The following is a 27,150-nucleotide window of genomic DNA, read 5'->3' on the forward strand; positions in this document are numbered from 1 at the left end:
GCTGCAGTTCAGTCTTTTTTTTTTTTTTACTTCAATAGTTTCATGTGTGCAATCTCTAATTACCTAAAGAACTGTATAGCTGCAGGTAAATTCATTCTCCATGTATTGATCGGCGAAATTTGGTGACATCATTAGTGAAGGGATCTGTTTTTCTTCTGCTTCTGTCTCTCAGTGGAAGCTCATGAATATTCATGAGCACTCCTGCACTGACGTGCTAGAGGGAGGGCAGGGCTGACAAAGGGGTGTGCCAGGGCTTGTGACAGGACATGAAGGGGCAGTGCCTTAGCAAATGGTTGTTAAAATAGAATACAAGAAAATTGGTCTTTCAAAGTTGTTTTTTTAAAAACAGAAAATGCTAAAAGTATTTTTTCTTACTACAGAACTGATTTATTAAAAAAAACACACATGCAGGATATTGACTGAACTGCAGCTTTAAAGTAAGTGTCTTTAAACCGGGGTATGCCTGTATTGTATGACATCACCTTTTATAGATAGGCTTATTGGCAAATAGATCACTGGCTGTGTATGTGTGTATTGCACGGGTGTCGAGACCGAGGTAAATCAGTTGACAGGAGTTTCTGTGGGGTAGGCGATTGAATCCCTGCTCTTTCTCTTCATTCTCAGCCTTAGTATCAGCAGCTGACTCGCGTCTTGCTTTCTCTATCGCATGCTATATATCTCGCACTCAAGTCAAAAAGAAGTGGACATAGTCTCAGTATCCATTTTAGAATACACCCCAATGAGGAAAAACATAATACGTAACTTTTATTTTAATCCATTTAAAAGAGATACATTTAGCTGCGAAGGCATACAAGATCTTCTCTTGTATTAAACAGGCAATGGATAGAAAGGAAGTAAACATAATTATGCACCTTTTATAAAGCGTTAGAAAGATCACACCTTGAATATGGAGTTCAACTTTGGGCACCAATCCTTAGAAAATACATTTTGGAACTAGAAAAAGTGCAGAGAAGAGACACCAAATAAAAAGGATGAATAATCTGATTTATGATGGGAGGATAGCTAAATTAGTTTTGTTGACATTAGAAAAGAGGCATCTCAGAGGGGATATGATGGCTATATACAAATATATTCGGGACAATACAAGAGCTTTCAAAATAACTATTCATCCCACAGGCAGTACAAAGGACTCGGGGGCATACCTTAAGGTTGGAGGAAAGGATTTCACCAGCAACAAAGGAAAGGGTTCTTTACAGTAAGGGCAGTTAAAATGTGGAATTCACTACCCATGAAGACTGTGATGGCAGATACAATAGATATTGTCAAAAAAAATGTTGGATGTCTTTTTAGAAAGGAAAAGTATACAGGGATATACCAAATAAGTAAACATGGGAAAGATGTTGATCCAGGGAGTAATCTGATGGCCAATATTTGAAGTCGGGAATTAATTTATTTTTACTCTTATGAGATATTAGATGATATTTCACTGGGGTTTTTTATTTGCCTTCCTCTGGATCAATATACTGTAAGTACAAACGGCCCCACGAGAGTCCAGGAAATTCCTCTGTAGCTCCAATGTCCTGAATAAGACAGCCCTGCTTCCACAGCAGTCCTAGGGGATATCATCAGCCAGCTCCTCTTGGCTGGGGAGAAGTCTCTCTCTCTCTCCCCCTTCTCTGGGGAAAGAAATCTCTCAAAGTGTCAGCTCTCTGCCTTCTAAAACTCCTGTTCCTTCAGGAGTTCTCTGCTAATTAGCTACACCTGTAGCTAGCCTCTGCCCAAGAGGAATTTGACCACAAACAAGGCGTGACCGTGTCCGGAGTGTAGGTTGGTCAAGGTAGCCGGGTCTGGGTTGGAGAGGTACAGATAATCGATATACTTGCCGGGGTCTGGGTTGGAGAGGTACGGATCGTTGTAGGTATTATTAGCCGGGGTCCGGTTTGGGGAGAGGAGAATATTCTTTGTACCGATGCCAAGGTCACGGTTGGAGAGGTGCGGATTGTCGTAGATAACCGGGGTCAGGAGTACAGAAGAGCGGAGTCCAAAACAAGCCGAGTCAATAACAGAGAGCTGTGAACAAGAGGACAAGACAAGACTTCAAAGCTAGGAAGCAATGAACACAAAGGAGCATAGGATTATGCTAAGCCAATGTGCCAGTGGCACAGCTGAACATATATAGGAGAGAGCATCCTATGAGAAGAAGGTGATGTGGAGGTGTGTCAGCAGTGGTGACCATCATTGGCTGCTCCGCTGCGCATGTTTGGGGTGGGGAGGCGTCCAGGTAAATTGTTGATGGCTTGACTCCTGTGCGGGCTGGTCGCGCCACGCATGTTCATTGCGACCCGCTGACGGTGCGACGTGGGCGGAGTACAGAGGCGGACAGGAGAGGGAAGCAAAAGCTTTGAGCGAGGTGCGTGCACATGCCGGGCAGTCTCTGAATCAGCGAAAGCATGACCGGTAGGTGGAGCGAGAGGACCAGGACCCCCGGCAGTGGAGGAAGGTAAGCGAGGAGTGCTCCGAGGGCGGCATGACTCCCTGATCCTTACAGTACCTCTCCTTCAGGAGCGACCTCCGTGTGTCTCCAGGCAGGTTTGAGAGGATAGTGTGAACAAGATGTCTTACCAAAAACAAGCGCTTAGATCAAATATAGTTCTAATAGAACGCACACTGTGATAGGTGTAAGTGATACAAAATAATCACAAATGAGTGACAAATAAATAGATAATACTTTGCTGCTCAAACCCTTAAAGGATTGGATTCCCTCAATCCCACACAAGTCGTAGTAGGAATGCTCCTGGGTCCCTCACCACCATCTTCACGCTTCCAGACTCGTACACGCTTTTCATCTGAAATATCCTCTCAAACCTTAGTCCAGGAGTAATGGGGAGCGCAGATATATGTAAAATAAAACACATACAAATTATAGTGCAATATGTTAACACAATTAGTATAGTGTGAGTCTTAAGTTCTGTGCAGTGGGTACTGACAGATTCCCAAATCTTTAAAGGCATGTCCCAATAAATATTGGTAAAGTGCTGTCTGTGTGTCTTCTGTCTCAAAATGCGATGCGCCTCTGGAGTCAAGTAACCTTCCCTGATTTCTCCATTCTTCAAGAGCAAGCTTGATGGCCAGGAGTTCCCGGTTCCCTACGTCATAATTCTGCTCAGCAGAAGAAAATCTTTTAGAAAAAAAGGCACAAGGGTTAAGCCTGGCCTGAGGTGATCTTCTTTGTGATAAGATGGCTCCGGCCCTGACATCAGATGCGTCTACCTCCAAGGTGAATGGTACAGTAGTTTGGGATCCGGATGTATGAGGATGGGGTCAGATACGATGGCTCCTTTCAGGAGATCGAAGGCTTGAATGGCAGCTGGCGGTCAAGAAGCAGGATCTGCTCCTGTCTTGGTCAAGGCAGTTATTGGAGCTACTGTAGAGGAGAAATTTCGACTAAATCTGCGATAATAATTCGTTAAGCCTAAAAAACGTTGTACGGCCTTAAGTGTAGTAGGGCAAGGCCAATCCAGAACTGTCTAACTTTAGCTGAATCCATGTTGAACACGGAGTCAGAGATGATATATCTGTCATGCTGCACTCACTACACAGGACTAGACCGCGGGGCTGAGGTTGGGGTGTATATAACCGCCGCCCTACAACCACAGAGCCAGGTCCAGAATGCGTAGTCTGAGTCGTGGAGCCGGGTCGGGGTAGGAGAGTTCGGGGAAGCCATGGTACTTGCCGTGATCCGGGGTTGGAGAGAGAAGAATGGTCGATATCCGTAAATCGTGATCAGGGAGAGGAGAGAGCAGGAGTCCAAAGGCAAGCCAAAGTTCAGGGTGAGAGAAGAGACGGGTCCGGGTACAAGCAAGGGTCAAGGTACAGGTTCAGATAGCTAATCTTCAAGCAGTGAGCAAATCACATAAACCTTAGTTTATGCTCAGCAAAGTAAAAGTGAAACAGGAAGGAATTTAAAGGGGAAAGCACCAATCAGGAACCAGCAGATGATGACCTCACACATAAGCCACCAGCCGATAGGGTAGTGCTGGATTGGCTGCTGGTGTAACACAGCACGAGGAGCGCGGTGCAGGGCATGCACATTGTTAGAGAGGGTGGCCGCTGTGGTGATGCGGCGGGAGCGGGCCTCCGTGGACGAAGCATCGCGTGGCTGCGCATGCACAGATAGCGATCTGTGAGAGCCAGAGGTACAACCGCGTGACGCATTCTGGAGGCGGGGCCAGGTGTCGATCCTGACTTCCCCCCCCCCCTTTCAGGGGAGAACTCCGGATGACCCAGAGCAGGCTTCAAAGGGTATTTGTGATGAAAAGCCCTGACCAATCTGGAAGCGTATACCTGTTCCTGAGGGATCCATTCACGTTCCTCTGGACCTAAACCCCTCCAATGAACGAGATATTGCAGTCTCCCCCTTGATATTCTGGAGTCGAGGATCATTTGCACCTCAAACTCCTGTTGACTCTCCACAAGAACAGGCTGAGGTGGGACGTCCCACATGGACGATTGAGAATCCTGGATAAATTACTTCAGTAGTGAGATGTGAAAGGAGGAAGGGATCTTCATAGTTGCAGGCAGTTTAAGTCGGTTGGTGATAGGGTTGATCCTCTCAGTAATGATGAAGGGTCCAATGAATCGGGGTGCAAATTTGGGTGAAGAGACCTTGAGACGAATATTCTTCGTAGAAAGCCAGACCTTTTGTCCAGGAGTATAAGATGGAGTCTCCAGATGGTGACGATCGGCATCTTTCTTTTGCATATTGATGGCGTGTCTCAGGTTCCGCTGAATGTTCTCCCAAGAGTCCTGGAGGCACTGGATTCTGTCCTCGACGCGGGGAACTCCCGAACTGGAGACTATGGAAGGACAAGCCGAGGAGTGAAATCCATAATTCGTGAAGAAAAGGGACTGTTGAGTGGATTCGTTTCTAAGGTTATGTGAAAACTCTGCCCATGGAAGGAGATCCGACCAATTGTCCTGTGCATCTGAGATAAAACAGTGAATGAACTGTTCTAATGACTGATTGGTCGTTTCTGTTTGTCCATTAGTTTGCGGATGGTAGCCAGAAGAAAAATGAAGTGAAATGCCCAGGATTTTGCAGAAGGCTCTCCAGAATCTAGAGATAAATTGTGAGCCTCGGTCCGAGACTATGACTTGCGGAGTACCGTAGAGTCTGAAAATCTCCTTGACGAAGACCTCTGAGAGTTTAGGCAGGCTGGGCAAGCCTTTAAGTGGGATGAAGTGCGCCTGTTTGGAAAACCAATGCCCGACCACCAGTATGGTATTCATCCCTTTAGAGCTGGGTAAGTCAACAATAAAATCCATTGACAGGTTCGTCCATGGGCGGTCTGGGATTGGCAGAGGTTGAAGAAGACCTGAAAGCCTGTTGCGAGGCGTCTTATTCTGGGCACATGAGGGGCAAGAAGCAACAAAATCTTTAATATCCTTGCGCATGCTTTGTCACCAGAAGGTGCGCTACAGTAGGTCGGTCGTTCTCCTTGTCCCAGGATGACCGGCTGCTTTGGATGCGTGACCCCATTCCATTACTCTCCTCTGGAATTTTAGTGGCGTGAACAAGCGTCCCTCTGGAATGTTTTGTTCAGCTTTGGTGATGTCCGGTAATGTGTCAAAGGTATTGGCTGCTATTGCAGGGTACATGCAAGCACACACGCGGGTTCTCTTGATAAGGCTTCTTTATTGACCCTTAAAAACATACAGCACACAAAAAAATAGCTTCTCTTCAGCATACAAAAACAAAATAGCTTCTCTTCAGCAGACAAAAACAAAATAGCTTCTCTTCAGCATAGAAAACAAGGCAACTTCTCTTCAGCATGCAGGACACAGACAGTTCATCACACATGTACTTTGAAAAACAGACCTTATAGCAGTAATCTCTTCAGTATTTCAGTCCTGTCTCCTGACCAGCTAGCTTGCATGTGTGTACAGCCTGGGGGTTTTAAAACACCTTGATTATGCAGCTGGGGTCAGACTAATTAAGCAGCCCTTCTCAACTGAAACTTAACCTTGTCACTGCTGCACTGCAAGCCTAATCATAGGTTTGCCAGGTATATGGCTGGTGACGTTCATTTACCCTGTCACAACTGCCAAGATGCAGGTTGGGGGAAGGATAGTCTCTTGATCCACGGCATTGTCCTCCACTAGAAATTGCCAGGAAAGAGCATCGGCCTTTATGTTTTTTGACCCGGGAATGTAGGAAATTATACAATTGAAGCGGGTAAAAAATAAGGACCACCTTTCCGCTGTGTACAATAAACTCTTGTGATCGGTTAAGATAGTGACCCAGAATTTCTGTACCCTCCAGAAGGTGCCTCCATTCCTCCAGATCCATCTTGATTGCGCAGAGTTCGCGATTTCCCACATTATAGTTCCTTTAGGTGGAGTAGAATTTTTTAGAAAAATACGCACAGGGATGAAGTCGAGCTTGAGGGTTCTTTCTCTGTGAGAGTATAGCTTCTGCTCCTACATCGGATGCATCGACTTCAAGCGTAAACGGTAGTGAAGGGTCTGGGTGTACCAGGATGGGTGCCGAGGAAAAGGCTCTCTTTAATTTTTCAAATGCTCTGATGGCCTAAGAAGGCCAGTGTGCTGGATCGGCTTCTTTCTGGGTTAACGCCGTAATGGGCGCCACTACTGATGAGAAGTTCTGGATGAATCTCCTGTAATAATTCACGAACCCGAGGAATCTTTGGATAGCTTTGAGAGATAATGGATATGGTCTATCCATGATTGCTTTGACTTTGACTGGGTCCATAGCGAGACCGGTGTCACAAATAATATAACCCAGAAAGGAAGTGGAATCCTGATGAAATTGGCATTTCTCTAGTTTAGCGAAAAGGTTGTTCTCCCTCAGTCGCTGAAGAACTTGCCTAACTTTCCCTGGATGTTCGTGGGTGGATCTGGAGAAAATTAGGATGTCGTCCAAGTACACGATTACATGTCGGTCCAGCAGATCCCTGAAAATGTCATTCACAAAGTCTTAGAAGACCATGGGTGCATTGCAGAGGCCAGAGGGCATGACTAGGTACTCGTAATGCCCGTCGCGAGTGTTGAAGGCCGTCTTCCACTCGTCTCCTTGACGAATTCTTACCAGGTTGTAGGCACCTCTACGATCCAACTTGGTGAAAATAGTAGCTCCTTGTAGCCTATCAAAGAGTTCAGTTAGTGGTAAAGGGTAACGATTCTTGATAGTTATCTTGTTGAGACCACTGTAATCTATACATGGCCTGAGGGAACCATCTTTCTTCTTTACAAAAAAGAAGCCTGCACCAGTGTGTGATGAAGATTTTCGAAGATTGTCAAAGACCCTCCGGAACTCAGCAGTGAAGAGATTGATTTCGGAGGTCAGGTCTGGTCATTGCGCCCAGATCGGAGAGGCCCACACCAGGGCATTGTTGGTCAGAAGGGAAATTATGTATGCCACTTTCAAGCGGTGGGAGAAAAAATGAGAAGGGGTCAGTTCGAACTGTATTGAACATTGGTTCAGGAATCCCCGACAGACCAAAGGATCACCAGCATAACGGTTAGGGGTAGGTAACCGTGGTTCAAAAGTCGGGGCCACTGGAGCGGAAATAGGTACAGATGCTGCGGGGTTAGTAGTAGAGGCAGAAAGAAGCCTGACTCTGTCAGATTTGGTGTCTAGGTCTTGCTTATGGTGGTCTACTTGTTTGTCCTTGTGAGCAAAGGATCTGATGATTTGCTGAAACCACCCGTCATATTCGTCCAGCTGTCGACCCACCCGAGCGGGGTCCATGTTTGTTGGGCTGAGCATATTGTCACGCTGCACTCACCACAAACAGGACTAGACCACGGGGCTGAGGTGGGGATGTATATAACCTCTGCCCTACAACCACGGAGCCAGGTCTGGAATGTGTAGTCAGTCATGTAGCCGGGTCGGGGTAGGAGAGTTCGGGGAAGCCGTGGTACTTGCCGTGATCTGGGATTGGAGAGAGAAGAATGATCGATATCCGTAAGCCGTGATCAGAGAGAGGAGAGAGCAGGAGTCCAAAGGCAAGCCGAAGTTCAGAGTTAGAGAAGAGACGGGTCCGGGTACAAGCAAGGGTCAAGGCACAGGTTCAGATAGCTAATCTTCAAGCAGCGAGCACAGCACATAAACCTTAGTTTATGCTCAGCAAAGTGAAAGTGAAACAGGAAGGCCTTTAAAGGAGAAAGCACCAATCAGGAACCAGTAGATGATAACCTCACACATAAGCCACCAGCCGATAGAGTAGTACTGGATTGGCTGCAGGTGTAACACAGCTGATGTTGCTAGTGTTCGTGCCGCGCAGCGTGCGTGCGCACGAGGAGTGTGGCGCAGGGTGTGCGCGTTGTTAGAGCGGGTGGCCGCTGTGGTGATGCAGCAGGAGCGCGCCTCCGTGGACGAAGCATCGGGTGGCTGTGCACAGATAGCGATCTGTGATCACCAGAGGTACAGCTGCGTGACGCGTTCTGGAGGCGATCCTGACAATATCCCAATAATGCCGTAGAAGTTTGATGGAACTGGCATTTTTCCAGTTTGGCAAAAAGATGATTTTCACAAAGGCGTAATAGTACCTGTTTGACGTGGCCGATGTGTTCTTGGAGAGATTTGGAAAAAATCATGATGTCGTCTAAGTAGACAATAAGGAACTGATTAATAAGATCTCTGAAGATCTCGTTGACAAAGTCTTGGAAGATGGCAAGGGCATTGCAGAGACAGAAGGGCATGACTAGGTACTCATAATGGCCGTTTCGTGTGTTGAAGGCTATTTTCCATTCGTCCCCCCTGCGAATTTTTAACAAATTGTAGGCACCATGCAAATCCAACTAGGTGAAGATGGTAGCCACTTGAAGACTATCAAAAAGATCCAAGATCAAAGGCAAAGGGTAATGATTCTTAAGGGTAATCTTATTAAGAACTCTGTAGTCGATGCAGGGGCGAAGAGATCCGTCCTTTTTTACACAAATGAATCCTGCTCTGGCTGGGGAAGAGGACTTCCGAATAAACCCTTTTTTAAGATTTTCTTGAATGTAGTCAGTCATGGCTTTAGTCTCCGGGAGTGAGAGCGAATAAGACCTTCCCCTGGGAAGAACTGAACTGGGTAAAAGCTCGATAGGGCAATCGAATGGGGCGATGTGGTGGTAGAACCTCTGATCTTGCCTTGTCAAACACATCACGGAATTTGATATATACCTCGGGCAAAGAGCTTGTCTCCTCCTGGGGTAACAGACCCACATATCTTTTGGACGGAGACAGCGCAGTCTTCTGCGCAAAGGGTGTTCCACTGGACAGGTTCTTTATTGGTCCAATTGATATGGGAATTATGATGTTGAAGCCACGGGAAGCCCAGGATCACTTCGACGGAAAGAGTGTGAATCACATCCAGATGGATCTCCTCCCTATGATCCTAACTGGTCTGTAAATGGAAGAGAATAGTCTGCAAAGAAATGAAGGCTAGTTGTAATGGCCGACCATCAATGGCTTCTAATCCTACCGGGATCCTCTTGCAGACAAGCAAGACGTTATTCCTCTCAGCAAAGCCATTTTCGATAAAGTTGCCTCCTGACTCTGAATCCACAAATGCTACGGTGGTGGTCTGAAAACCCTTACCGGTATGAGAAACTGGGATCAATATCCTGGTTGGCAAGGTCTTCTTGGTGATAGGGGAAGTGGAGAGTGTTCCCAAAAAGAATTCCCCTGGACCTCATTGGGAGCTGGCTTTTCCCGACTTGTGAGGGCAGAGAAGTACTTGATGTCCGGAGTGGCCACAATACAGAGTCCGGCTTTGCGTCGGCATTGTTTCTCAGAGAGAGACAATTTATTACCACCCAGTTGCATGGGTTCGGGAATGTCAGAGTGAGAAGATTCCGGCGTACCGGGGTGGAAAGAAGACGATCTGCGTGCGAGTTGGCGATGACGGGAGCGTTCGGACCTCCTTTCTTGCAACCATTGGTCTACGCGGATGCAGACACCAATAAGATCCTCAAGATCCTTTGTGCGCTCTTGTGTAGTGAGGACGTCTTTTAGTGACTCCGAAAGACCCTGCCAGAAGGCCGATGACAACGGCTTGTTATTTCAACCGGTCTCCGCAGCGATGGTGCAAAACTCAAGAGTGTATATGGCGACCGGACGTTTTCCCTGAGAGATATGAAAAAGAGAGGAGGCAGCAGTTACCTTGTGACCAGGTGTGTCAAAGACTCTACGGAATTCCCCAGCGAATAGTCTGATGTCCTGAGTTAGGTCGGATCTTTGTTTCCAGATGGGGGAAGCCCAGGCCAGGGCGTCATCAGTGAGTAGTGAAATAATATACGCCACATTGGATCTGTGGGAAGGAAAGCGAGAAGGCGTGATCTCTAACTGGATGAAGCATTGGTTCAAGAACCCTCGGCATCCATGCGGATCTCCAGTATAGCGGTTGGGAGTCGAAAGTTGGAGTTCAGAAGTCGTGGTCACAGACATAAGAGTAGGCATAGGGGTGGTAGAACTCGACGGAACGGGAGTAGGAAGAGGGGCTTGCACCTGGACAGAGAGAGAGAGAAGGTTCTGTTGTAGCAAGTCCATACAGCGGTCGTTCTGTTATAGATATTTCTCTATTTTAGAGAACATATTGGCATGCGTGCTCAAGACCCGCCCCACCTTGGCGGGGTCCATATTTGTTGGGCTGAGCATACTGTCACGATGTGCTCACCACAAACAAGGCGTGAACGCGAGGCCAAGGTGGGGATGGATATAAACACCACCCACAGCCGTGTGGTGGCGTCTGGAGTGTAGGTTGGTAAAGGTAGCCGGGACTGGGTTGGAGAGGTATGGATAGTCGATATACTTGCCAGGGTCTGGGTTGGAGAGGTACGGATCATTGTAGGTACTATTAGCCAGGGTCCGGGTTGGAGAGAGGAGAATGGTCATTGTACAGGTGCCGAGGTCAGGGTTAGAGAGGTGCGGATTGTCATAGATAACCGGGGTCAGGAGTACAGAAGAGCTGAGTCCAAAACAAGCCGGGTCAATAACTGAGAGCTGTGAACAAGAGGACAAGACAAGACTGCAAGGCTAGGAAGCAATGAACACAAAGGAACATAGGATTATGCTCAGCCAATGTGCCAGTGGCAAAGCTGAGCATATATAGGAGAGAGCATCCAATGAGAAGAAGGTGATATGGAGGTGTGTCAGCAGTGGTCACCATCATTGGCTGCTCCACTGCGCCTAGTTGAATTGATGATGGCTCGTCTCCTGCGCGTGCTGGTTGTGCGCTGCACGTGTTCGTTGTGTCCTGCTGATGTTGCAGCGTGGGCGAGTCCAGAGAGGGAAGCATAAAGCTTGCACCTTGCATGGCGGGCAGTCCCTGGAGCAGCGAGTGCACGGCCGTTAAGTGGAGCAAGAGGAACGGGACCCCCGGCAGTGGAGGAAGGTAAGCGGGGAGTGCGCCGAGGGCGGCGTGACTCCCCGATTCTTACAAGCAGATCGAGACAGTGACTCTCAATCACAATATAGATATATATATATATATATAATGTGTAACCCCTCTTAATTTTTCCTTAGACTAACTTCTATATGCTAAGGTGGGTCCGACAGTCCTACTCCCCATTATAACAGTGTTATTTCACGTACTGGGCACGCGGCCCAAGGGACAGACAATAGAACACGACACCAGGCCTTAAATAACAAACTTATTTATATATGCCTCTTATTACCACAGATCTGCAGAGATAACCGTGATCCTCCATCTGAGGATCATGTACATAATATTACTTTAAACGCTGCACAGTCATGTACCAATGTCTCTCCCAAGTCCCCTGTGTTATGAATGGCCCATTTATTGGTGCCGGGATAATGTTAGAGCTCTTAGTAACGATGAGTGTAATCTTGGCAGACCTGTTCTTCGCAAAGCCTTCAGTACCCTTGTCTGTTTTTAAAATGTTCTGCTTTACTCACAACCCTTGGAACCTGGTTGGTGTTGCGGATCCAAACCTCCAATCAACTGACTCCGCTCTCTCTCTCTCTTTCTCTCTTTTTTTTTCTTTCTCTCTTTCTCACTCTCTTTCTCTCTCTCTCTCTCTCTCTCTCTCTCTCTCTCTCTCTCTCTCTCTCTCTCTCTTTCTCTTTCTTTCTCTCTTTCTTCTCTCTCTCTCTCTCTCTCTCTCTCTCTCTCTCTCTCTCTCTCTTCCCCCCCCCCCCCAGGACTGCCTCCACGTGCTGTTGCAGCCCCTCTGAAAGATTCCTCTTCTCTTCCACAACCTTTCTTATTGGCTACTTCTCTGTCTATTATGGGTCACATTATCCTGCCCCAGAAGTGGCTGCCTGATGCAGCACAGCATGCTGGGAGTTGTAGTTGTCATATTGCAGCCAGGGGGCTGTGTCTGTGTGTCAGCTGCATGCACTTCTATATATCTGCCAACCAAAGAAGAGGATACTTATTGTTATTTTTGACATGAATATGTTCAAATATATACAGTATCTGGGTAGGAATAGAATACATACAGGTATATTATTGTTCTCCGGGGCATTACATATGGCTTTTATGTGCTGCTTCCTTAATAATAAAGGCATCACAAATCATTGTTCTTGTTTCTGTATTCAGGTTCAATGCTATGATCCAGAAAACAACACTTGGTTACTTCGAGCATCCATTCCTATAGCAAAGAGATGCATAACAGCTGTGTCCCTAAACAACCTTGTCTATGTTGCTGGAGGGCTGACTAAAACAATTTACTGCTATGACCCAGTGGAGGATTACTGGATTCATGTGCAGAATTCATTCAGCAGACAGGTAATAATATATTGCGATAATGTTTCCCTGTGGGCTGGGTGTAAAGCTCCACAGATGGGAGTGTTTGGTGTGTACTGAATCATGCAGCGCAGTCTACAATTTGAAGTAATGATGCAGTTCTTCCAATTACTAAAATGAACCGTTTGCATTGACATCTTTAAGGGTGTAAAGCTGTGCGGAAGATTCACTTTGGGTTGAAAAGAAAATCTTGAGAAAGGTCCTACAATGGGGGACCAAAACGTTGATGTACGAATTTCAATAATCAAAAATGAATAGATGATACTGTTCTGTGGCTAACTAAATGCTTTTATTTGTGCGAGCTTTCGAGATACACTGATCTCTTCTTCCGGCGATGTTACAGTGAATAAAGCAAGCAAAGGGTATACTTAAAAACAGTGTCTCTTGGAATGTTATCTGTGCTTGTCCCTCTGTGTGTAGATGTGATTTATGGCTAGAGGTGTTAAATTGTCCCTGAATGTTAGTGATGTAAGAGTGTGTGTGTGTGTATCTATGTGAATATAACTGAATGAAGAGCCCACAGTGTATACAGTGTTTTACATAAGGTGTGTGTGGAGTGGCAGTGTATATTAATGGTGTGGAAATGTGAGAGAGTGTTGCATTACTAAAAGTGTGTGTAGATACTATGTTGTCCCTATTAGTATATAGGGATGGAATCGCCAGACGGTCTTTCTTGTTCTATAGGGATGGAATAACATGGAGTATTTGTATGTGTAAGAGAGACAGGTGTGCGTGCATACATATAACACAGTATGTATAGGCAGGGCCTTTAACACTCATGGGAAGAGAGTTCACTTGTGTCAGTAATGACTCATAAAATTTCGGTCTTTGTTTAGGCCCCCGCTAAGTGTCCCGAACAGTTGCATAAATTTGTATTCATTCTTTCGGTGTTTTAAGATTACCTTTGAGTATGGCCACCCTCAGATCGTTCATCTTATGGCCAGAGTCAGAGAAATGTTCACCAACAGGACTGTCTCTTGTTCTGCGTGTGATGCTGTGGCGATGCAGGTTCATTCTCTTGTTTAGCCTCTGTTCCGTCTCACCTATGTAGTAGCAGCCCCCTGGGCATTTCATGCACATGATGAGGTACACGACATTGCTGGAGGAACAGGTGAACCTTCCTCTGATTTTGTACTCCAGATACCTGTGTGGTATTTGTATTGTGTCCGCTGTGTGGAGCATTGCGCAGGTTTTGCATCTAGAAATAGCTGTGGTACTTCAGTAGTAGGTGATACCTTTTTTTTTTGGACTAACAATTTATGTCATAGGACATATGCCAATATCCCATAGCCATGGAACACTCAATGTTAAAGGATCATACTGCTGCACATCCAGGAATGTTGTATATATGATTGAATTTATCTAATGTGACCAAGGATGCTACATTGGCGACACCAGCCAAAAGCTTCAATGCAGAATGAATATGCACGGACACTCTATACTCCACCACGAAGAAGGTAATATATATCGACATGGGCTTACCACACTGGGGATCGACGTCCGTCAACGCTGTGTCCTTTACAGGATAAGGTAAGTGTGACTGGTCTTTGCTGGGTAGTCGGCACCATCCGGGGGACACAGTACTCTTATGGCCGCAAGCACAGGAGCTCTCCTCGATGTAACCGGCGGCACACAGACCACGGCGATGGAGAGACGCCGTTCCAAGTTTGAGTCCTGTACTCCGCTGTGTTGGCTGCAGCGGCCAATGACGTCACCATGCAGCGTCACGAGTAGTGACCGTATGGTGTTTGTCAGGGAGCCGCAGTAACCGCTGCAAGCACAGGTTGTGCCATAGAAGGAATACAGCCCAAAAGAATGAACATCCAGCCAAGCCTGTCTCGGCGATTGTAGAGACGGCTAATGACATCACAAAGGGTGACCATAAGGTGCACATCAGCGAACCTGAGATAAGCTGCACACCAGTGACGGTGGCAATAGGAGTATTGTCCAATAGGAAAATAAATGAAACATCCAATGCGTTTCATAGTTCACAAACAACTTAATCGGAATATTTGGTATAGACACACATAAAGGATATTTAAAACCCACAGTCTGACCGGATTGGTAAATTAAAGGGGGGATGTGTGGTGTCTGACCAATCAGGCAAGCTCTGAGTAAATGGCACAACTGATCTAACTCTTCAACTGGCCCAGTAAAACACCGTTTAATAACAATGTTTAAAAAATACAATAAAACAAATTTAAAAATATATCACAAATCTGAAAAAACTGACATGTAGAAGTAAGCTGAAATGAGAGAAGTATATTAGATACATTCATATATATATCACCTTAACCATAATGACATGGTAATAGATGAAACCAATGAGACCATGAAAATATATAAGGGTAAACATTGCTGGTGGTACGAAAAGATTCCTATACCAGAGATATACATATACATATTTCAAAACACAAAGGAGAACTACAGTAGTGTGTATCTAATTTGATCTGTAAATGTGCAGCAGCAAAAAAAGCTATGTATACAACAATAGACATGGACTGATTAGGGGATGGTCAATATAAAAACAGTAATATCTATACTGTATAAAAATATTATTGTATTGTATGTTTTTATTTATATAGCGCCAAAAGTGTACTCAGCGCTTCACAAAGAATACAGTATAGGGAATTATAATAATACAATAAGTGCAGCAAAATCAGACAATAACAATAACAGACAATATAACAACATTCTATAACAGGACTAGTACAAAAAAATGATTTATTGCACAAGTGGAAGATCACACGGACATGTTTCGCTCGGAAAAGCCTTATCTCAAGAATGATGGTGAGGAGTAAAGTATTAAACAGTACAACTGAATGCGGGACAAGACCAAAAATACAAATACCACATACGAATCTGGAGTACAAAATCAGAGGAAGGTTCACCTGTTCTCCAGCAATGTCGTGTACCTCATCATGTGCATGAAATGCTTAAGTGGCTGCTATTACATAGATGAGACGGGAAAGGGGCTAAACAAGAGAATGAATCTGCATCGCCACAGCATCACACGCGGAACAAGAGACAGACGGTAAGCTCCTCGGGGCAGGGACTCCTCTTCCTTAATGTTACTTTTATGTCTAAAGCACTTATTCCCATGATCTGTTATTTATATTATCTGTTATTTATTTGATTACCCCATGTATTACTACTTTGAAGCGCTATGTACATTAATGGCGCTATATAAATAAAGACATACAATACAATACAGCCCTGTCGGCGAACATTTCTCTGACTCTGGCCATAAGATGAACGATCATAAGGTGGCCATACTCAAAGGTAATCTTAGAACAACGAAAGAGAGACGGTTGCATGAATTCAAATGTATGCAACTGTTCGGGACACTTTGCGGTGGACTAAACCGAGACCGCAGCTTCATGAGTCCCTACCCTGACACAAGAGAGCTATATAACACTCTTCCCATGAGTGTTAAAGGCCATGCCTATACATACTGCGCTATATGAATGCACACACAGCTGTCTCTTACACATACATATGTATAATGTAATTATATCCCTATATATCAATAGGGAGCACATAGTATCCACACACATTAATAGTAATGCAACACCCTCTTACATTTCTACACTTACCCACTCCATTGGTATACACTCCCATACACACCTTTTGTAAAGCACTGTATACACTGTTGGTGCTTTATACATTTATATTTACACACATACACACACACACACACATTCATACTCTTACATCACTAACATTCAGGGACCATTTAACACTTTAAGCCATAAATCGCATACTGCACAGGTGGGAGGGATAGGTTTCAGTCACAGATAACATTCCAAGAGACACTGTTTTTAAATAAAATCCTTTCTTGCTTTATCCATTGCAACATCGCCAGAAGAAGTGATCAGTGTGTCTCGAAAGCTCACACAAATAAAAGCATTTTGTTAGCCACAGAATGGTATCGTCTATTCTTTTTGATTATTAAGCTCGGCTAACACGGTACAGATACCTCTACATTTTTATATATTATACAATGTAAGGCGTTAATTGATATGTCCACTATTTTTATTGCATGTGTTCATTTGTTTTCCAGTTACAATAACAATATTGTGTTTGGTCGTTTTTCATACCAGCTTATAATGTCATACAGTATGTACAATACATAGAAAGTGGCCAAACGGCAACAACCTTAGCCAGGGTTGACATTTGATATTAATATCCCTTAATAGTTTTGGGGTGAGTGGTGATCTCGAGCAGAGAGACTATTCTCTACAGCTGGGAGTTAGTGACAGAGAAAGAACAGTCTCTCTGCTTGAGATCACCGCTCCCTCAAAACTATTGGGGGGTTTTAATCAGCAAGTCAGAGCGAGACCATTACTCTTTGGCTCGTGTGTTTGCGCTACACACATCCACTCTCTGGTTGATATTATATATTCCTATCTATTCTTTTATTCACTCTCCAAACGTACTTATATTTTCACCTTGCGCACAATTTGAGCACAGCATCTATTAGCAGGATACACTTTTGTTTTCTTTTTAGAAAAAGGCTACATTTTACAGCATTTGTGTGTGCACACTGAGTTCACAAAGCACGTCCTGTTGACAGCAGTGGCCCCTCAGCAGTAAATCAGCGGAAGTCGTCTCTACTAGTAAAACAGTACTCCTTATTAGATTGTTTGCTACCTGCACCATTTTATTTGGTACTTAATAAGTATTAAGTTTTAATCAGAGGCAGCTCTTGAGTGCATCATAAGGGATTTTTTGTATATAGTGAGGTAAATAATGTCATCCCTGTTAGCAACCTTCTGACTGTCACTACAAGTACAGGTTAGAGCAGGAATTTTTCTTTTCCCTAGTATTAAATCCTAAATTTGAAAGACACCCAATGATCAAATAGGGTCTGAGGTTTAACGACATATAGGATCATGGGTAGACAATGTGGGACAAGTGGTGCTTATCTGCTGTATGAAATGCAGTGTAGCCTCACTGAAAAAATAAATAAATTATGGCCCAGAACGCCAAAATATCACTGATATTTGGGGATTTTATGTGATCAGATCTGTATTGAGAATGTTGTTTGTTTATTTTTTGCTTGCTGCAGGACCGCCATTTTAATAATACAATACTTGACATCAATGTTTTTGTCCTTCACTATCTATATACAGTAGATTATTTGCAGTAGTTCCTTGTTGGGAAACAAATCGGGATGCCACAGGAGGAAGGCACAACTTTTATATTAACAAACAATGTTTTTTTTTTTAACTGCCCAAAAAGTGCATAGGCGGCTTGATAAAATGAAAGTAAATAAGGCACCTGGCCCCGATGGCATACATCCAAGAGTTCTTTAAGTTCAGTAATAGCCAAACCATTATATTTAATATTCAAGGACTCAATTTTCCACAGGCTCAGTACCACAAGATTAACCTTATTATTGAGGAGGTAAGTAGGAATTTAGACGAGTGTAATGCAGTTGTTGTGGTCTACTTAGATTTGGCAAAGGCTTTTGATACGGTGCCACACGAGGTTAGTGTTCAAAATACAGGCAATTAGACTCTGTAAGAAATATTTGAACCTGGATTACAAACTGGTTGAAGGATAGACAACAGAGTGTTGTCATAACTTAAATGTTTTCAGGTTGGGCAAAAGTTGTAAGTGGAGTATCTCCAAGGATCGATACCGGGACCCCTGCTTTTGTGTAACTGGCAAAAAAAGTATATTGGTAGCAAAAATAGATCTCGCTTACAAACAACCTTAAAATAAAGGCATAGCAATGATGAGCCTTGCAGGATTGCAAATCCCAATGTTCATGCTGAAATATGCTGCGCGAGTATCTTTATTAGGTGGCTTAACGTTTTTCCACCTTAGACACTTGTTACATAGTAGATGATGCGTTTGAAAAAAGACGTGCGTCCATCAAGTTCAACCTATGCTAAATTTAGACGACAGATACTTTATCCTATATACATACTTACAGTATGTTGATCCAGAGGAAGGCAAACAAATAACCCCAGTGACATATCATCCAATGATATCTCATAAGGGGAAAATAAATTCCTTCCTGACTCTATAATTGGCAATTGGATTACTCCCTGGATCAACATCCTTCCCATGTTTACTTATTTGGTATATCCCTGTATACATTTCCTTTCTATAAAGAAGTCCAACCTTTTTTTTTTAACAAATCTATTGTATCTGCCATCATAGTCTCCATGGGTAATGAATTCCACATTGTAACTGTCCTTATTGTAAAGAACCCTTTCCTTTGTTGCTGGTGAAATCTCCTTTCCTCCAACTTGCATCCATTGTATTACCCTATTTCCTCGATTCTAAGATGCACCTTTTTTTCGATTTTCACATGTCTGAAATCGGGGTGCGTCTTAGAATCGATGTATTAAAAAAAATACAAAATAAAACGTGTCCACAGTACTAACCCCCTCTTTTCACTTCCCATGTTCCAGGAGAAGTCCCATGTCAGTGGAGGACAAAGGGGGCGCAGCAGGAGAGGTCCCATGTCTGCAGATGGTTGAATATGGACAGCGGGCGGAAGTTCGGCGGCCGGACAGGTCCCAAGTCTGCAGTTGAATGAAGAAGACAGCGGGCGTGCGGTGGAGGTGGCGGTAGGAGATCATAATAGCAGGAGAACTGAGCAGGACCAGAGCTTCATAGTGGAACGGCTGGGGATGAGCACACTGTAACCGGAAGTCAGACACCGGTCAACTTCTGGTGTTACAGTGTGCTCCATCCCAGCTGTTCGCTTATGCCGTTCTGCTCCTGCTCAGCTCTCCTGCTATTATGATCTCCTGCCACCACCGCATGCCCACTGTCTTCTTATCTTCATTCACCTGCAGACTTGGGCCCTTTTCTCCCGCGCGCACACCTGCCCACTTTCCATCTTCAACAAAGCTTCATCCTCTGTTGACATGGGACCTCTCCTGAAACATGGTAAGTGAAAAAGTAATTTTCCTCGATTTGTAAGGGCCAAATCGATGGTACGTCTTACAATCGAAGGCGTCTTACAATCGAGGAAATACGGTATTTTTCAGTTGTTGGGTGTTCCTTATCCCATTTTCCCTGTGTGACATTGCCAAAATTAATTCTATGCTCTCTGTTCCCATTCTAGGAGAACTGTGGCATGTCTGTATGCAACGGGAAAATTTTTATACTGGGAGGAAGAGGGGAAAACGGAGAAGCCGCAGACACCATTCTGTGCTACGATCCTGCAACCAGCATCATCACTGGCGTGGCGGCGATGCCCAGACCGGTCTCTTACCACGGCTGCGTAACGATCCACAGATACAACGAAAAAACCTTCAAACTGTGAACAACCGTCCGGAGAGGACGGAAAACAGCCAGGCAGTGGGAAACGTACGCCATGTATCCCCTTTGCTGCAGGAGGGGCTAGCAACGCAATGGGTTCCCCTAGTCAGCAAAAGGGTTCATTATAATAGGAGGTACAGTTTGTTTTTCCCTAACCTTTAGAACTGTCTGGATTTAGCCATATCTCCGTTTGTTTGGTGCAATTGTATTTCTGGGGTGAGAAAAAGACTTGTTAAATATTTGTAATATATGTGTTTGGAACTTTCTGCTAATTTTATATGCAGATTCATTTGATGATGTTTGTTGGGGCTTCTGATTTTGTGTTTTTAAGTATTTGTAATGGGGGAATTTCTCTACAAAAGCTTCTGAGAACAACACACAGCACTCTCAGAATATTTAGCACTCTTCATCTTGATCTTTGATAAGAACATTTCACTGTTGCTTTGTGTTTCAAAGAATATTGTTGTATAAAAGTAACGCGTTCATGGTCATGACAAAAATATGCCCAGCAGGCATACATATATTCACTTTATAATGATAGTTATATGAATATCTATGCATTTTTCTTTCTGCAAGCCTCCTTTTCCACAGAAATAATTTGGTTCAAAGCAGCTGCATCTCCCACCCCCAATTCACCTTTTAGTGCATTACAGAATGGGGCATTGCCCCTTTGAATGGCTCTAAAATACAGATCCTTGTCTGATCTGCTGTGTTGACACCCTGTCCTGCCTTCTATCCCATTGTAATAACAGGTTCTACACAGTGACCATTTTATTATTGGGGTTTGGAATTGTGTCAGCAGCACAGTATTGGGACTATTGTTCTCTACGTACAAAAGTTTTTTTTATTGCTAGAGGTATATATTAATATACTCGGCAAAACGTTTTTGTGGCATTGTTGTGTGGGGGATTAGCAAAGCACAAGTGCTTAATCTTGTAAAAAATAACATAATGTGTATTATTTCTGTATTTTGTTAACCGTGAGCAAAGCACATTACCATCTAAAAATGCAAACAATTGAAATATACATAGAAATTGCACAATACAGTGATTTAACCCCTTCAGGAGTGAAGGAGGACAAAGTGGTGGTTTAGCAAATACACATAGGAAAAGGGAGCCTTTTTCCTAAAGCGATTACAATCTAATAGGGCGCCCATGTATCCAAATGTGCCAGGTGTAGAATAATACAAAGTAAAAAAAACTAAGATTTATGTAGAGAAAAAAGCATATTTATAACGATGGTATATTTTCCTACATACATGTAGCGCTCCTTGTTAATAAGATAAGGAAACTCACTTGCTACAGCTTAAATACTATAGTGAACGGATGTAAACTTATAACAATACACATCTGCATGTATAGGATGGTGCACAGCAGGTATTAAATGTCACAGGGAGAGCGGAAAGATCACTGTTAGGATTGCACAGGATCCTAATAAAGTGAAATGGTGTCAATAATTAAAAAATATTTAATTAAAATATAAACATATAATTATGAGATACACGAACAAACTTACTAAGATAAAACCTGGTAAACAAGCAACATTTGAATGTACGAGCGTAGAGCTCGCCAGTTTCAGCAGTGAGTTTTAAAGTGAACTCACTAATAAGGCATGGTAGCCTCTACTTTTACTGAGAGATAATAATTAGGCCGATCGGAGGGTTAGCATCATAGAGAAAATCACTTTTTGTGCAGTATGGTATGGTCCCCCTGTGCATAGGTGTAGGAACAGGGAACTCATGTGATTACAGATACAAAATCTGGAGTGGGCTTGTATCAATTTCTAACAAGTCCCAGTAACTGTATCAGTTTAGTTGCAATCAAAAAGTATCTCCTGCTAAAGTGGTTTGCAGGAGTGAAAGCAAAAGATTATAAAGGGTAAGTGGAGAGGTGAAGTACAAGGAATTAATAATTGACGGATCCCTCCAAATCCACCACCCCCGTGCGTTACTGGCACTGTAGGGAATCACCTTCCTATCAGAGACCGGCAGAGTGAAAGGATCTGCCGACGTCTCTGAGACACTGTTACTCGACCAGGTGGCGTCTTGCTTGTGATGTCAGACGCCTACGCAGCGACGTTTCTTGTCATGACAGATGCTTCTTCCTGGGTGACTAGAGCAACGCCAGACTGAAGTGTTAAACAGTCAGTTGCCTGGGTAATATGGGACGCTGCTCATCGCCATATTGCCCATGTCAGTGGTAAGTGTTTAGTATTTGATACTTTCGTCAGGAAAGATATATTCCCTGTTGCTATACCTACTGTATGCACAGCGGGACCATACCATACTGCAGGGGTGCGCAAACGTTTCCGTCACGCACCACTGCCTGTTCTCCCCCCTTCTCTCCCACCCCCCCCCCCCGCTTGTTCTCTGACGTCTTCTGAACTCACCCTGCCAATGTGATGTCGCGGCATCATTTGACACCATGGCGACGCGTCGCCAAAGCCGCCTTAGACCAAGTAAGGGACTTAGTGGCCTCGCGTGCGCTCCCCCAGTATTTTATTTAAATACTTTGGTGAAGACCGCATGGTCTCTGTAAGCGCCGCGCAACCCAGTGTGCGCACCTCTGCCATACTGCACTTAAAAGTGCTTTTCTCTTTGATGTTAACCCTCCTATCGGCCTAATTATTAGTAAAAGTATAGGCTACCATGCGTTATTATTAGTGTGTTCACTTGAAAACTCACTGCTGAAACTGGGGAGCTCTAGGTTCTTGCCTTTAGCTGTTGCCTGCTTACCAGGTTTTATCTTAGTAAGTTTGTCCATGTTGTGTATCTTACAAGTATATTATATGTTTATATTTGAATTATAATTATTTTTAATTATTGACACCATTTCACTTTATTAGGATCCTGAGGGCAATTAGAACAGCTCCTTGTTAATACATGCACCTACCAAAGGTATTTGTAAATGTATAAAACACATTTTTATCAATGGAAAAATACTTGACTTCTACAGATACTTCAATTAAGTTGAATGTTTTGTTTGTGTCATCTAATACTTTGGGGATTTGTAGTGCCATGTATACTTATGACTTTTAAAGATGAAGAACCTTCTAGGACCAAAGTGAACAAATCGCATTGACCGGACCGCCAACAGGTTATCAGGGCCCACGACAAGCCTGGCGCACTGGTCCCAGTTACCAGTGTGTGGAAGGGGAATCAGCTAAGGTTATGAGCTGGGGTGGGGAGGGGGGTGGAATGCAGATGTAGTGAGATTTAATGTCTTTGGTGTCACGCTCACACGATGGTCACGGCACCGGAGGATTAACGCCGACACGGTCCCCAGTACCGCAGACCTTTGCTTGTTCTTCTGCTGCTCTGGGGACCTTGGTAACTCTTATTATATCTGCACCTGATCCTGATCGACCGGCAGGCCCTGTGCTTCAGCACGGTGCGGGGGACACCTAGCAATGACATTCACGGTTTGCGTTGCCCCTTACTCCACCGGGCCATGGCTGGTTCCCCCCCCCCCACACCACCCCTTCGTTGGTGATGATCAGTGGTTGAACTATAGGAGATTTAACCCTTAAAAAAAAACTAAACAGTAGGTATATTAAATTGTTTATAACCTTTATTTAACTTTCAATTTCCCATAGTATCCAAATGTTTTGCAGACTTTGTGTGATTTTTACCTAATCTCCTATGTGATAAGTTTGTGTTTGTGTCTGTAGGTAAGTTGTGCATCCATATTGTTCTTCTGTTCTTTGTAGAACAATATGTATCTGCTAATAACCATTAAGTACAAAGGACCCAAAGAAAGAGGGGGGAATCATAGTTAATTGGAAACAAGTAACGTTTCTCTTTGAGTAGTTGGAATTTAATGAAGTGGACAACTGATAAATTGTTTAAAATACAAAAAAAAAATGCGTCTGGTTCCTGAGATACTTAGTAGTACAGTTACCAGTACAGTTACCAGTGTTTCTTCCTTGCTTTGAAAGGGGCTTTAAATGTCTGTCCAATAGGGAGCCACAGCCAATTACATTGTGGCTTCCTATCAGCAGACTGGATCCGCAAGATATGGTGGTCATTTTGTTTATTTGTTATTTGACATGATTTAAAACCAGTAACTTCACAATAAGTGCATTTCGCTCCAGAGGACTGCTCATATCCTGTAAAAAATATAAAAGCAAGTTAAAAGAGAAGAAATAAACAGCTGGGATTGCTGCTTTAATAACTACTAACTAACCTGTAAAGGGATTTTCCGTGTGCCATGCATGTCTATCAATGTTAAACATGTCTGCAATTCAACATGTTCTAAGTATTGGCAACAAACTCCTCCAGAACTGAAGGGTATGATTTGTAATATGAACAAAGTTAGTAATATACATATATTAAGAAAATAAACAGCCTAGGAATGGTCAATCAAACAAACATGCAAAAACCAAGCTGTTTGCCATTATGTTGCAGATAGAATTGGTGTCAACTTATGAAGGAGCTTTGGGGGGTGATTCACTGCTATACAAGTCAATATTATATATATATATATATATATATGTATGTGTATGTATATGTATATGTGTATATATATACACATGTAGAGGTATCAGTACCGTGTTAGCCGAGCTTCAATAATCAAAAAATAAATAGATGATACCGTTCTGTGGCTAACGAAATGCTTTTATTTGTGCGAGCTTTCGAGATACACTGATCTCTTCTTCCGGCGATGGTATAGCTTTTGCTTCATTCATTGTAACATCGCCGGAAGAAGAGATCAGTGTATCTCGAAAGCTCGCACAAATAAAAGCATTTCGTTAGCCACAGAACGGTATCATCTATTTATTTTTTGATGATATAGATATATATAGATATATATAGATATATATAGATATAGATATATAGATCATTAACCATAGCACCCAAAAGAAAAGCATTTGGGAAATTAAAACAACTTTCTTATATTTGACGGTAGTGCATATGTTCATATTTTGATAACATTATTCCTGAAACCTTTCAGCTGAAGCCAGTCTGATGGATCCTGGATGTATCATGGAACAGGCTACAATGTAGTTTATGAAATTTTAAAAGTGTTTTAATCTAATCACGTAGATTGTAAAGTAACAAACTGTAATGTATTCAGGTGAAAGGAACATAGAGACAGGTAGCGGCTCTTATTGTCCCAGTTAACGTGTTCAAAGATCAAGGTTAATGTTATTTTCCACCTTGACTTTTAGATGGCGTTGTGTTTTTTGAATGGATACCTCTCCAAAATACTACTATGGCTTTCCTGTGGTGGCAGGTGCAAATCCGCTCTGTTTCCCAGGGGCCTAGAGCAGTAACAATTTCGGAGTCGAAGGGCCACAAGAATACTGCCATTGTAGTTGTATTTAAAAAGATTTAAAACCATTACACTTAAAAATTGTCAGCACTTATAACATTCATTCCATATGTATTTACATTATAAAAGTGAGTTTCAGTGTTAAAAGTACAGTAGTACTTGGCAAGTGCAATGACAATAGCCAGAGCAGACCGGGCCACTCAACTGCCCTTTGTGGGCCAGTGTTAGCCCACAGGTCACTAGCTGAGAATCCCTTGCTGCACTGCAATGACCGATTAGTCTTATTAAATTCAGATAAACTGTTCCTGTTTAAGCACAATATACCATTTAACACGTTAAAGCATCAGCGCCACCTACAGGTTCTAATTACTTTTTATGATGTGGTGTTATACGGTGAAGTTACAGGTACTGTACCAATAGACTTGAGCCAAGAATACATTAGTCTAATTTGATGCCACCGGCACTGGGAGATTGATGGCAGGTTTCTTGGCTACATCATTCTGTCCTGTTCTCCCGCATTAGAGACCATTTAATTCACTACCAGACTGCATGTTTTACTTCCAGATAATATGTAGCATAAATGATTTGTACTTTAAACAGCAGGACCCCAGGGAAACAAAACCCTCGTATAAATGTGGGTTATTAACGTTTTTATAGTCGCTCCCCAAATTACACTGAGACGTGTTGAAAACCATGTTTATTGGCATTATAATGGCAACAGTATATTTTAATTTGAGGCAGAGTTAAATGTATTTAAACAGTAGGGACGCGTCCAAATTAAGGTGTTTCCATGGCTACCGCCAGTGCTGGCCTAATATCTACTTCCCTCTTTAGGGCTGCGTCCCCGCCGGTGGTGACGTAACCAGCTCTCCAAGCATGAGCGCTGGGTGTCCTTGCTATTTCGCAAGCATGCGCGGGGGGCGTTGCAGGCAATTGAGCGCTCTGGAAAATACATTTTTTTTGGTTTACTCAAGCGCCAAGATTGAGTGAGCGTGCGTGCCCGCGCACGAGTGCCCGCGGGGACTTGCCCATATACATTTATGTAACTAAAAGCGGCAAGCACCGCGCACTCCGTGCCAGCGGGGACGCAGCCTAACACAAGATTCTTGAGGGATCAGTCTTCCAAACATTCAACAAGTAGATACTTAAATATGGATGGAAGGAAACATTCACAGGACAATCCATCTTTATATATGTGACCAGCATATTTCTTCCTTAAAATATCATGTTAAAACAAATGAAATAGCAAAAGATCTTTAAAGCTGCAGTTCGGTCTTTTTTTTATTTTTTATTATTTTTTTTTTCATTCAATAGTTTCATGTGGGCAATCTCTAATTACCTAAAAAACTGTATAGCTGCCAGTCAATTCATTCTCCATGTATTGATCGGCGAAATTTTTAGATATGGCATATGTTTTTCCTCTGCTTCTGTCACTCAGTGGAAGCTCATGAATATTCATGAGCACTCCTGCACTGACATGTGCTAGAGGGAGGGCAGGGCTGACAAAGGGGTGTGCCAGGGCTTGTGACAGGACATGAAGGGGCAGTGCCTTAGCAAATGGTTGTTAAAATAGAATACAAGAAAATTGGTCTTTCAAAGTTGTTTTTTTAAAAACAGAAAATGCTAAAAGTATTAATACAGAACTGATTTATTAAAAAAAACACACATGCAGGATATTGACTGAACTGCAGCTTTAATGCCTCCAGATGGTTTAAGAGGGCTTCACCTCCTTTATCTAATCTCTTTCGTGACTAGGCTGAGTAACTGGCCTCTACTTAGTATGCGGCGAACTGGAGAGAAGTTCAGATAATGTCAGATGAATTCTCCAGCACAGTCTTCATATTGTATTG

The 27,150-nt window shown here is 43.4% G+C and overlaps 1 protein-coding gene across 6 annotated transcripts in view; it reads left to right on the top strand.

Moving 5' to 3' along the window:
• The window catches only part of KLHL24 (kelch like family member 24), a 101,113-nt gene extending 76,599 nt beyond the window's left edge, over nt 1–24,514 (top strand). For 4 of the 6 annotated variants that reach the window (XM_075569486.1, XM_075569483.1, XM_075569485.1 and 1 more), the window contains 2 exons: nt 12,534–12,722; nt 19,831–24,514. In XM_075569486.1, the coding sequence (XP_075425601.1) occupies nt 12,534–12,722; nt 19,831–20,031 (390 nt within the window). In that variant the 3' untranslated portion in view covers nt 20,032–24,514. Of the gene's footprint in view, nt 1–1,137; nt 12,022–12,533; nt 12,723–19,830 lie in introns of those variants that run through there. The other 2 variants (XR_012787914.1, XM_075569487.1) reach the window with 2 other exon arrangements.
• The last annotated feature ends 2,636 nt before the right edge of the window (nt 24,515–27,150 follow it).

The sequence above is a fragment of the Ascaphus truei genome, chromosome 14 (assembly GCF_040206685.1).
Source record: "Ascaphus truei isolate aAscTru1 chromosome 14, aAscTru1.hap1, whole genome shotgun sequence".
In the NCBI taxonomy this organism is placed as follows: domain Eukaryota; kingdom Metazoa; phylum Chordata; class Amphibia; order Anura; family Ascaphidae; genus Ascaphus; species Ascaphus truei.